Source organism: Mustela nivalis (genome assembly GCF_964662115.1).
Source record: "Mustela nivalis genome assembly, chromosome: 1".
NCBI lineage: Eukaryota > Metazoa > Chordata > Mammalia > Carnivora > Mustelidae > Mustela > Mustela nivalis.
The window spans coordinates 66,359,514-66,373,391 of record NC_139020.1 but is presented as its reverse complement, the minus strand read 5'-3'; the positions used below and the strand labels follow the sequence as shown (position 1 = coordinate 66,373,391).

Genomic DNA, 13,878 nt, shown 5'->3' with positions numbered 1-13,878 from the left:
AAAGTCTCCAATTGTATATAACACTATTATTTGTATGCTCTGCACAGTAGGACTTCCTAAGAGTCCACTATCTTTTCAATAGTAGTGTTATACCATTAGTTCATCATGGGCTTATTTTCCATGCAAATCTCTTTAAATCATGTGCATTATCATATAGAATAGTATCTTTCATCCTTCACATGTTGAAAAACTCTATGTCTTGGCTCATAGACTACAAGGCAGAAAATAATGCTATAGGTAATCTAACTGCAGGGCAGGGAATATTGCTGCATAAAATGTTAGACTTAAAACAGTTTGATTTCTTGTGATTTTAGTTCTGTTAGATTCTGGGAAAATTGTCAGGAAATCCTTGTTACTTTAACATGTAATGCGTATGTTTCTTTAAAAAACCCACGAAATTTATAATTATACACTAAAAAGGTGTATTTTATTCTATGTAAATTATATCTCAATAAAACTGAGTCAGAAAAATTGACAGGAAAGCATCCCCACAGGTAGGGTTAATCACTTACCTAATCACAAATATCACCTTCTGACTTACCTAGAGAATATTAGGTAAGATGGTATAAGAGATCAAAGATGATGCAAATGAATGAAATGATTGGCTGATAGCAAGAAACATATTAGTATTTAATAAATTCAGGCTTAAAGGTCAGGTGGCCAAGCCCTATGATAGCACCAGATCAGAAACCTTTGCAAGATTATTTATCTCTATTCTAGATTTTCTGCCTCTAAATTCAGGTTCAGTTACAGCAATGAGGCAGGGTAGTCTGGTGGCTAAGCATATCTTATGCCAGAATGAGGTCATATACTAAGCCCTAAATATGAACAGAACTTCAGGCATTTCAACAGTATTTTGCATAGGGGTCATGTATATTCCGTGCATCAGATCCTTCAGTCATTTGTATATTATTTGCTTTTTTCCTAACTCTTAATTCAACTCAAAGTCAAAGTCAAAGTACAGCCTAGATCATCTGAGGGATGTTGTATTGGCTTCAAACAACTATCAGAATAATAGAGAACAAACTGATGGTTATCAGAAGGGAGATGAGTGTGGGAACAGGTAATACAGGTGATAGGGATTAAGGAGTGTACTTGTGATGAGCATGGAGTGTTGCATGGAAGTGTTGAATCACTATATTGTACACCTGAAACTAATATTATACTATAAGCTAACTTGAATTTAAGTAAAATTATTTTAAAAAATAACATTAAAAAAACCTCCTCAAGTCATTGGTGCCACATTTGAATCAAAATTTTAGGAACACAACAAACCCTGATTCATTCTGAATATGGCTTACTACCTTAATGGGAAATAACATAAAGAGATAGGCTAGAAGCTTCTGATTCAAAACTTTTGATTGGTTAGAAACAAGTGGATTGAACTTTTGATTTCCATTGAAGGATTTTTACTTTGTTATGGCTAAACTACAACTAGTATTAGAAATTTAGAATGGTCAAGAAGATCAAATTCAGTCTCTTTAGGCCATGGATGTCCATTATTATTTTTATAATAACCACTACTATATATTATTGAGAATCTGTGTTCTGGAATTAGTATACCATTAAGGTTGAGAAACTTGGCTAAAGTTATAATGGTAGGAATAGCAGGTAAGTTCAAATTTCTGACTCCAAATCTATGCCCTTTCCAGTAAGAGTACAATATGTATGTTATGTATGATATAGCAGATACCATGTGTGTAGGCCTAGATGTCTTCTGCAAAATAAATAAATCTAATACTAAATTAAAAGTTTAGATTAAAATGATTGTAAAGTTTATCTATGTATTGATTCATTTACTGACTAGTTGGAACAAAGTAATGAATTTCATTGGTCTCTATCTTCCCTAAGTTAGAAACTAATATAGAAAAAAAGCCCCCAGTATGTATATAGGTATAGTACACACACACAATTTGGAGTTGCCATACCATGGTAGAGCCCTGGAAGGTCTACATACCTCCATATTACCACCTCCCCCACCCTTCCTGTTAGGAAGTGATGATGATAAAGTCAGGCAAATTCAAATTATTTGAATTTTCCCAGCTTAAAAAAATGTTTAGGGTCATGACTCTACTTTTCTTGGTATATTAAAATAGTATTATGTTTCTATCTGGATAAAGTTAATGAATTAATGACTTTTTATTAGTGTTGTATGAACAAGAGTTAAATGATTATGAAACTTTATTTCTGTTCTTGTGTACCTTGAATTATAAACCCCCAGCGTTATTCAACACACTTTTTTTTTAAGAGCATATATAATAGTAGGATAAATAACTTGGGATCAAAGGACCTTGCAGTCTGAAGATTTGCGTTGATTCAGACTAAGCCATTTATTAGCAGGGTAACCATGGGCAAATGATGAAATTTTTCCTTAGTCATAATTTCTCCTCCCGTGTAAAAGGAGAACAACGCTAATCTTATATGGTTGCTATAGGACTGAGTAATATACATAAAAAACACTTTGCTTTAAAGTACTATACTAACACTAATTTTAATTTTTAGCAAACAAGGCTTAATAAATTCAAAATGTGATAATTTGGTGATTCTATGAACTATAAAAACTTAAAAACGACTTTTGAAACCAGTTTTTCCTGGAACTTAAATGGTAAACTATATTTATCATGTTTCATGTAAGGTATATTACTTAAATTCTTTGCTAAAACATTCTCTTCGTAACTTAGTAACTTTGTCACTGCTTGGCTGTCCTTTAATTTCAACTGTGATTAGTTTTTTGCAATTCCTATATATTTTTTCTCTTTTTATTAATGAAATTCAGGAAAAGGCATAGGTTTTACAACCAAATGTAACCAAGTTGAAATTCTAGCTCTTATTTAATATTCTGAGCATCACTTTCTCCTCAGAAAAAGACCTATCACAGGGGTGTTCTATTACACAAGAAAAAAAGAAACTAGTGTTTGGAAAACTGTGGATTACAATTATTTTTAAGTTCCCTGATCACTGACTTTATTTGGAATTTAGAACATTGGTAAATTATTCTTATAATTGCAAATCTGGTCACAACCATTTTGTAATGAATGCTTAATTTAAGGGAGCTATACAACCTGTGTTTGATTTTGATTTGGTCCCTCTGAACAGCATCAAATATTCAACGGCTATGCATGATACAGATCACAAGACCTTCCTTTCTGTTCCATATTTCTGAGAGAACATTGCCTCTTTGAGGTGATTCTTTGGTGGAGTTTCCATGATCATCATAGTAGTTTGTGACCTTAGATAATAAATAACTATATTATGAAGAATGAAAAATTAGTAGAATTTTTACAAAACCACTCTATTTTTTGGCTCTTAAGTTCCCCTAAGTTCTCTGTTGGTCCCCCCATATTTTCGTATAGGTATGATAAAAGTATACAGGTTTAAAGTAGAAAGATATCACTATCAAAATATATAGGACACTTCAAAATCACAGATGTCTTAGGAATTCCCGTTTTATGTCTTATGAAGTCAGTGTCTGTGGTTTTAATTGATTCAGGGAAATTTGTCTTCATTCACGATGGGGGACCTGTATTTTTAGCACAAATAAGAATAAAGCTTTTGAGACAAATTGTGAAGTCCAGAAAATTGAAGAGACATGAAAACCTTTTTCGTTCAAAAGAGATTTTCACTTTCACCTGGCAAGTGATGTATTTGATTCCTCTGTCTCACAGCTGGTATTTCATTCCTATAAAAGCCTGTTGTTGCCTCAGGAGTTCTGGTAGCAAGTCCTAAAGGAAGGGAATAAAAGACTATTGGCATTTACCTTCTTAGCCCAAGTGAACCCAGAAGCTTTATTCTAGAGGTGAAATTCATAACTATTTGGAAGGGTCTCTACTTTGTGCCTTTATTTGAGTATTTTTATACTGCCCCAACACAGGACTATCTGGAGGGAAGAAGCTTTTTCTTTGAAAGATGGAGTGGGGTTCTAGAAATGTAGAACCATATAGAAGGAGCATTCAAGCTAGGCTATAAGATGTAGTTCTAACCCAGGATTGAGAACAGAGCTGTTTAGTTCTTTGTTAGTATTTTGTGATGTTAGTCTCTATGACATTTTAATAAAGATATCTTTATTAAAGATATTTAAATAAACATATTTTAATAAAGATACATATTCCTATCACCTTAGTCTTCACTTGAACTTGATAGCATAGTAAGTCTGTTGTATATTGTGGACAGTGAGAATTATGAGGATTGATGCCTATATAGATAACAGCAGTACTAGAACCTATTCCTAGCTTAGATAGAAAAAATGTTCATTTGAGCAAATTATTTTTAAAGGCATACCTTAAAGGAAGAAAAATTAGAAAAATGTACATCTTGTGGACAGATACAACTCTACAGTTGAAGTCTTGGTTAATTTTCAATTCATTGTCCAAAGACAAAAGGCTGAATATTAGTTCAGGCTCATACCTTTGGGATGTTTATGTAGTATACAAATTGTACAGCCTTACCTGGTGAGTGAAAAAGGGTTACATAGCTTTAAGAAAAAACAACTATTTGTAAAATTATTAGTTTAATGTTGGTTCCTTCAGATAGACTCTATTCCATCTGGCATAGAGTATGTTATTTTGTTCATTAGTTTATTCTCAGTAGATAACATAATATCTACATAACTGCAGATACTCGAAATTACTTGTTGAATAGTTGGGTAAATGAATAAATATTATGAAATGGCTATATTTTCCTGGAAGTTAAGAACATCAGCTTTCTGGTTAGCTCACTGGAATTCTTTAAGCTCCCAATTCCTACTCCATTTTCTCTCATTATTTTCAAATAAATGTTTAATAGTCTTAAACTTCACTCTTTTTACTTGCAGTTTATTGGGCTAAAGGGGAGTTTGAGATCCACGCCAGAAATCAGGGTTATAAAATGATTATCGATCTCTGGCTTGCCTAATTACCAACCATTTTTACTCAGCTATTCGAATTCAATATTTTAATCAGACTTTAAAGGGGCGAAGGTTTAAGATTACAAAATAGATACTGAGAGAGTTAAGTATTGAAAAAACATTTTCACAGAGCCATGGTTCTCAAGTGGTCCAGAGACCAGAAGCATAAGCATCATGTAGGAACTTGCTAGAGATGCAAAATTTCAAGCCCTACTCTACACTTGGTGAAGCAGAATCTCTGACAGTCAGCATTCTGTGTTTTAACAAACTCTTCACTTGATTCTGATATAGGCTTACATTTGAGAAAAACTGCATTAAGAAAAAAATAAAGAGAAGGCAAGAATAGTATTGGCTCTTAAATGTTATATATACATGAAAAAGGGGAGATATACCCAGGTACAAACATTATAATTGCCATTATTAATCAGACCTAGTGATCTGTTTCTTAGTGTATGAATCAAGGAGACATCAGGAGGCATGGTTGCTTTTCTTAGTTTTTCCAAAACTTAGGTATATTACATATATTCTAGTTTCCCTTAATTATATACTATTGATTTTGTATTCATAAGTTAAACATTTTAACTGTTGGTATCTTCATTCTTTTCTACTTTTAGAGATCATAGTCTTCATAAGTTTTGTAAACTACTGTTAAAATAGTTTTTTCAGTTACATTTTAGTTTTATGAGGTTGGGCTAAAAAATCTGCATTTACCTTAACTATACCTTTCCTGATAATCTAGATACAGTAATTCCTACAATAGGAAGAGATTGCAGAATGTAATTTTATGTATATGTGTTGTTGTAGTATTCTAGGTATAGCTTTGGGTGCATTCTCCATCGTGGGCTTAGAAAGACCCTTTAATACAATACAATTATTTTTCTTTTTCATGGGAAATGAATGGAATATGCAAATAACATTTCCAATTTTCTTAAGATAAAATACACTTTTATGGCACTGTTCCCATGAGGATAAATTTCTTTAATTTTTAACAAATCTATGACTTAAAATCCATAGTAAGAAATCTCTCATTCCTCATTTATGAATATTTGTATTCTAAGGTTACTACTAAAGAAGAGTGGGCCCTGCCCAGCAAACCAGTTTCAAATAGGGCACTGAAGTGATAAATGAATCTTATCACAGCCAATCATTTCTGGCCCAAGTAACTTAACAAAGTAGTCGAAACTTTCCTACTTTGAAACAATCTCCTTTATTGCATGTGAAGTCCTGACTCTGTCTTGCAAAAGAAGTGTGGTGGTGATATTTCTAGATTTGCTCTAGCATTAATGAAAAAAGAAACATCAGAGGCAGAAGGCTAAAAGCAAGATGTCTAATAAAAACCTACAATAATTATAATAATTAGTTATGATACTGCCTTATCCCTGAGATTGGGAAGAAAGAAGAGATGTTTGCTAACACCACATATATTCAACATTGTATTGGAGGTCCTAGTTAAACTCTTCCTTTAGAAATAAGAAACAGAACTGTCATTTTAATACTGGATATAATTGGATAGAGAGTCCAAAAGAATTTACAGATTATTGGAATTTATGAAGTTTTCTGGATATGAGGTCAATATACAAAAATTAATTGTATTTTTATATTCCAGCCACAAACAATAAGAAAATAATTAATTGACAGCATCTAAAAACACAAAATGCCAAGGCATAACACCAATGAAATGTATATAAGACCTCTAAAAAGAAAACTAAAAATTGTACTGAGAGAAAAGATGTATGTGGAACAAGTAAAGCTTTCCTGCACTGCTAATGGAAGTAAAATTGGTACAACCATTTTGAAAAACTCGGTTGTATTTACTGAAGTTAAATATAGACATACCTTTGGACCCCCCAAATTCACTCCCAGATACATGTGAAACAAAAATGAGTTTATATTTCATTAAACATTTTACAAGATTGGTCATAACAGCTTTTCTTAAAATAGCCTCAAACTATAAACCACCTAAATGTGCAGCAACAATAAAATGCACAGATATACATACAGAAGAATATCACACAGCAATACAAATCATTCACCAATGTAACTGAATATCATATAGATAAGGCTGAGCAAAATTAGTAAGAAACAAAAGAAGTAAATAATGCATGTTTTCATTGATATAAGAATCTAAACTCCACAAAACAGATCTATGGTTAAAAGTCAAAATAGTAGGTACCTTTGTAGGAATAAGTGGCTGAGAGGCATGAGGGAGATTTCTGAGGTTCTAGAGACATTCCATATTGTACCTCAGTTTAAAAAGTTTACTCCCAATGAGGTAAGACCAAGGTAAACAAAAAATTCCAAGTAAAAAAAGCAAGAGAAATAAAGCAAGAAAAATAAAGGAATTAAGTATCTATTAAGTGAAAAATAAAGGGAAGCAGAGGATGGAACTAATTAAAAGCCGAAGTTAAGTTAAAATCCCCAAACCCAGTAAAACTTGCATTTACAAACCATGAGAGACTGTGGACTCTGAGAAACAAACAGGGTTTTGCGGGGGTGGGGGGCTTGGATGAGTCTGGTGGTGGGTACTATGAAGGGCACGTATTGCGTGGCGCACTGGGTGTGGTGCGTAAACAATGAATTCTGGAACACTGAAAAGAAATAATAAGACAAACAAAACACAACCAAAAAACCTTGCGTTTAGGTTTAAAAAAAAAAAACAAAAAGAATAGATTGACTATTAACTAGCCTAAAAGAAAGATAGAACCACAATCTTTGCATATGTTACATTGAACATTGTTAGAAAATTTCCATAATGGAATTTTTTTTTATGAAAAGTTTTCTTTACCGATACTATGAACATACAAAATAAGTATGTAATTATAAAGGTTTATAATTTAGTAATTATAAAGGTTAAATGACTTGATGGAAGAATTCTACCAAAACTTTAAGATATAGTTAACCCCAATAGTATTTAAATTGTTGGGCATAAAGAAAATCCTTAAAAGAAATGTCTGAATGCAGAAAACTTATAAGACAAGAGATAACACAAGCAAAGTTAAGAAAAATATTTGGATCTCATGTCATAAAAGGTTAATTTTAATTTGTAAAGAGGCAATACAAATTGATATGAAAGGGGAAAACAACCCTATAGATCATGGGTAAACTGTATGAATAGATGATTTACAGAAAAAAAAATTTAATGAGTTCTTAAACAATTGAAAAGGTATTCAATATCACTCAATGTGAGAGATAAATTGAAACTACACTGACAAATCCTTTTTTCCCTAACAGACTTACAAAATTTTAAAAAATGATAAGCAATAAACATTGGTTTATTGATGTTATTAATAGAGGGAGAGAAAATTGGAAGAATTTATAAAGGTTAGACATACACCCTTTTGACTCAGCAGCTCCAAATTTAGGAATTTATCTTATACCTGTACACATTTAAAATGAAGAATGTACTAAGATTAGTCATAGCAGCATTGTTTGGCATGACATAAATTAAGTGTCCTTTGATTGGTGAAATGACTATATAAATTAGAGTAAATGCCTGCAATTAAATATCATACAAGTATAATGATTATGTAATCAAATGGAAAGACAAGATACATAGTAAACTGAAACAAGCAAAGTATAGTGAAATGCATATACTACTTGTGTATAAAACAGGAAGCAAAAAAGAATGTTTGTCTTTTTGATTTGTTTACAAACACAAACTAAAAGAATAAATAAGAAAATAACTTTATTTTTCAAAAGGATAGAGACAATGTATGGGGAGCAATGGGAGGGAGTTAAATTCCATTTCTTTTTGACATTTGAACCCTATATTACTATTAAAATTCAGATTATGGATGATAATTTAAAGTGAAGTTATTTAAATGTTATAGAAAATTTTATCGAATCTTAGATTAAACATGAGAAAATGTCAAGGTAATATTTTAAGGAGATTAATTTTGTTACATGATATGCAAAATGAATTATAAGAGTGAGAGATGGATAGCAGAGACACCTGTATTACATTTTTGTAATACTCTAAATGTGGAATAATAAATTGTAATACTCTAAATATGGAATAATAAATGCCTATGTTAGGATGGTGCCAATAGAAATACAAAAGAAAGGGTAATGTCTGAGATCATGTTTAAAATAAAAGCAGTAAGTTGGGGGAAATTGGAAGGGGAGGTGAACCATGAGAGACTATGGACTCTGAAAAACAATCTGAGGGTTTTGAAGGGGCGGGGGGTGGGAGGTCGGGGTACCAGGGGGTGGGTATTATAGAGGGCACGGATTGCATGGAGCACTGGGTGTGGTGCAAAAATAATGAATACTGTTATGCTAATAATAAATAAAAAATAAATTTAAAAAAATTAAAAAAAAAAATAAAAGCAGTACAATAAAGATGAAATAGATACGATTAAAACAAAAATTTTTATGGACACAACTAGATTCTACTTAGCCTATATTCCTGAAGAATAAGGATAAACAACCAACAACTCCTAAGACAGAAAACTGAAGAAATGTCACAGTTCTAAATGAATTTATAAAAGTTAAAATTAATTCCTTTTTAAAGTATTAAAGTTTTATACATTTGTGTAAAGTTAAAATAAAACAATTTTCGATACTCAATGAAAACATATCTGTAGCTCATTATCACAGATATACCTATATTTTTGGTGCTTAAAAATTTACATGTTACTATATATGCATTAGAGAAAAATCAGATAAATAAATTTTAAAAAATAAGCTAATTGTTCATAATCCTACCCCCCAAAATTTCTACTACTAACATTTTTTGCATACCTTAAAGACTTATTCCTAGGAATATTTATACTCACATTTTTTATATATTTTAGTGGGCTCATGTTTTATCTTGATGCTTTAGTTCCAGCATGTTATCAATTTTTTTTTTTTCAGTGAATATACATGTTTTCAAACTGTGATCCAGAGGTATGAACCAACTAAGGTCCAATGGTATCATATTTTCTGCACCTACAGTATGTATTTCCCACTTAATTCAACTCTAGCTATAAGAGGAAAGAGTTTCTGTGTATCATTACCAATTTTTACTTCACATTATTTATCTGTAAAGAAACCTTCCTTTAAAATGTCTTTAAAAGTACTACATTCATACCTCTGGTCTTAATTATTTGGAAGGCCAAAAATATTTTTAAAGACATTTATTTCTAATTGATTGTAGAATCGAATTTGTTTATGATTAAATTTCAGAAACTACATTACCATGACTAAAATTATGAATTTCACATGGTAAGAATTATGAAAATAAAGCAGTAGATGACTGCAGTGAATTACCAGAAGACTGAAAGTTACCATTCATGTTTACCTGAAGTGGGAGACTTGCAGCGCTCAAGTTCCAGGGAAACTGGACTTTCATTTAGCTCAGTTAAACCTAAAAATGAAATGATAATAAATGAGATGAATTTTGCTAACACTTTGTAGATAATTCCTATTCCTGAAAATTTAGAAAGGTTTTTCTTCCCCCTGTGAAAACTACTTTTGTAGTCTCATGTTATGACAAGGGTTCTGATAATTTGTTTCAACAAGTGATATCAGAAACAATAAGGAGCAATAATTAATAGAGGTGCAAAAAAATAATCAAACATAATGGTAGAGAACTGTAAAATCTTTTTTATTTTCTTATATGAAATCATTACTTTAATAACCTAAGCTTCACCTGAAAATAGACCAAAAATTATACAATTTATAATGGGTTTTAAAAAGGCCTAACAAATTTTCTGCTTTCAAGAGAAACACTTACTGGCTTTTATAAAGAACATGAAAGGTATGCTACAAACTTTAAATATTATATTTAGTTATAAAAAGGTAGTATTGTGGGTTGCAGTGGGAAGAGGGGTAGGGAGAGGGTGGTTGGGTTATGGACATTGGGGAGGGTATATGCTATGGTGAGTGCTGTGAAGTGTGTAAGCCTGACAATTCACAGACCTGTACCCCTGGGGCTAATAATACCCCTGTTAATTTTTTTTTTTAAAAGGTAGTATCGTGTAGTACATATTAAGTGATTTGTTTGATGGTATCAAATTCCTTCTTAAAATAAGCACTATATTTTTCTCTTTTTAAAATGTTTTATTATGTCACTGTACTGACATACCCAAGTATCTACTGACAAATACAAGGATAGGCACAATAGGTTAATAAACATTTTATATTCTCATTACTCTGACATGCATAAAATATCCTTAATTATGGTTTTCCTATCCTTGTAGGAGATTCTTGTATACTTTTTTTTTGTAAATAAATATTCAGAGTTTCTACTTTAATATAAATCCCCATACCCAGAAGTACTTAGGGCTATTGTCAATTACCAAAACTATCTTTGTTCATATTCCTTGCCACCACCCTTTATGTAATTTGTATGAATTAACTTGCTGTGGTTTCAAAAAATCATAGAATTTTTTAAAAAGTCTGCTGTGGTACTCTAGCCCAACTCTTATGTTTTATAGGTAAGAAACTGACAGTTTGAAGATTTTAAATATTTAAGGTTACAGAACCAAGTTAATGCCATAGCTTGAATAGAATTCTTTATATATTTAAGAGTCTTTTGTTAGAAGTAGGTATTGTGAATATTTTCTTCCCATATGGGACTTATCTTGTCATTTTCTTAATGAAAATGAAATCTTTTGATGATCAGAAGATTAGTTTCCTTAAAGGAAAATTTATCATTTTTTTCAAAATTCCTATATGAGTAATCTTTGCCTACTCCATGGTCATGAAGATATTGTTGTTTCCTTCAAGAAGCGTTTTAATATTCAGCTTTCATTTTTAGGACTATATTTCATCTCAATTTTGATTGTGGTGTGAAGAGATTAAGGTCCATTTCCCCCTATATGTTTGTCCAGTTTTTTGCATCATTATTTGTTAAAAAGATTTTCCTTCCTTTATTGATTTTTATTAGTGTCTTAATAAAAAATAAACTGGCTACATAAGTGTAGGTTTCTTTCTGGACTTTCACTGTGTAGTCATTGGTCTATTTGTCTATTTTTTTTTTTTTTTTTACCACCACACTAATTAATGTACATTTATAGTACATCTTGAAGTCAGGTAGTAAAATCCTCCAACTTTGTTTTTTTCCAAGAGCTTTTTAATTATTTTAGATTCTTTGCATTTTTAAAAAAAATTATTTATTTGACAGAGAGAGAGAGCAAAAGTAGGCAGAGCAGCAGGCAGAAGGAGCGAGAGAAGCAGGCTCTGCTGAGCAAGGAGTCCCATGCAGGGGGCTTGATCCCAGGACGCTGGGATCATGACCTGAGCAGAAGGCAGCCACTTAACCGACTGAGCCACCCAGGTGCCGCTGATTCTTTGCATTTCTAAATAAAGTTTAGAATCAATTTGTTAATTTCTACAAAAAGATATGCCAACCTTTTGTTGGACTGTAATAAATCTATAGATAATTTTGGCGGAGTAAACATTTAAAAAATAGTCAGTCTCCCAACCCATTAACATGGTGTTCTCTCTTCATTTGAATGGTCTTTTAAATTTTTCTTTCTGTACCAGTTTGCAGATTTCAGTATAGAGATTTTGATCATGGGATTTTTCAAGCCTTCTATTTTCTTTTTGGTCTTCTACCTAGTTCTTGTATCATTATTCAAAGTGGAGTATTAAAATTTCTAATTGTCTTTCTCCCTCTAATCCTGTCAAGTATTGCTTCATGTACATCTTAGTTCTGTTGTTAGATGCATTGATGTTGATAATTGTTAAGTCTTCTTGATGGATTGACCATTTTTCCATTTTTAGGTGTCTCTATTTCTAGTAACATCTTTTTTTTTGCTTTAAAATCTGTTTTGCCTGATATTAACTACAGCTTTTTTATGTTTGCTGTTTGCATGACCTTTTTCTATCCTTTTACTTTCAACCTATTTGTATCTTTATGCCTTCAGACAGCATAGAGTTAAATCTTCATTAAAAAAAAAAAAACTAGTCCAACAATCTTTACCTTCTGATTGGATTGTTAAATCTATCCATATTTAATGTTGTAATTGATATAGTTGGATTACATCTGTCATTTTACTTTAGGCTTTCTGTATGTCTCATGTCTTTTTTGTTCCTCTAATATTCCTTTATTGCTTTCTTTGGCATTAAGTATCTTCTGGTACAATTTATTCATTTAATAATTCTGCCATATTTTTGAAGTTCTTTGTAATGGTTCTAAGACAACATATACATCCTAATTGACCAAAATCTACTTCCAGATGTATATTAACTTAATTCCAGGGGGATATAAAAATGTTACTCATTTTTGGCTCTATTTCCTCTTTCCCTTTTATGTGTATTATGTATAATACACATATATGTGTATTATATTGGCATACATATTATATCCCTATGTGTTAGAAATCTAACAAATTATAATTACTTTATATAACTGTTTTTTATAAAACCTGAGAGAAGGAAAAAGCAAAAATTACTTTTATAAAGTTTGTGTATCAACTTTCTAATTTACTATTTCTAGCTCTCTTCATTTGTTGTGGTCAATCCAGGTGGTTTCATCTGCTTACTCAAATCCAGCTTTGCTCCCATTACCTCCTTAGTGCTGTTATGTAAAAATATATTACAGGTCTATATGTTATAGGCCCAACAATACAATTTTATACATATAATTTTATAAATGAGTCTTTAAATCAATTAAGACATGAAAAATGTGGATTTATACTATTTATAATTACATAATTACCTTAATAATGTACTTTTTTCCTTTGTGTGAATTCAAATTATCATCTAGTGTTTACCTTCTTACAGCCTGAGAAAACTTTCTTTAGTATTTCTTGTAAAGCATATCATTTTTTCATCTACAGTTTTGAAAAATCATATTTCTGAATATAAGATTCTTGGTTTTAGTTTTTTTCTTTTGAGCACTCTGATTATGTTGTCCTCTTGCTTCAGGCCTCCCTTGTTTCTGATGAACTGTTAATCCTACTGGAGTTCCCCCATATGTGACAAGTCATTTTTCTATCAGTTCTTTCAAGATTTCCTTATTGTCTTTCAGCATTTTTACTATGATGTGTCTGGGTGTGGATATC

At 31.4% G+C, this 13,878-nt stretch overlaps 1 protein-coding gene across 7 annotated transcripts in view; it reads right to left on the bottom strand.

Annotated features, from left to right (window-relative positions):
• STXBP5L (syntaxin binding protein 5L) overlaps positions 1–13,878 on the bottom strand; it is a 451,491-nt gene that overhangs the window by 77,689 nt on the left and 359,924 nt on the right. For 5 of the 7 annotated variants that reach the window (XM_082711856.1, XM_082711860.1, XM_082711859.1 and 2 more), the window contains 2 exons: positions 10,167–10,232; positions 3,630–3,722 (listed from right to left, as the gene is read on the bottom strand). In XM_082711856.1, coding sequence (XP_082567982.1) covers positions 3,630–3,722; positions 10,167–10,232 — 159 coding nt within the window. The remainder of the gene's footprint in view (positions 1–3,629; positions 3,723–10,166; positions 10,233–13,878) is intronic. The other 2 variants (XM_082711861.1, XM_082711862.1) reach the window with 1 other exon arrangement.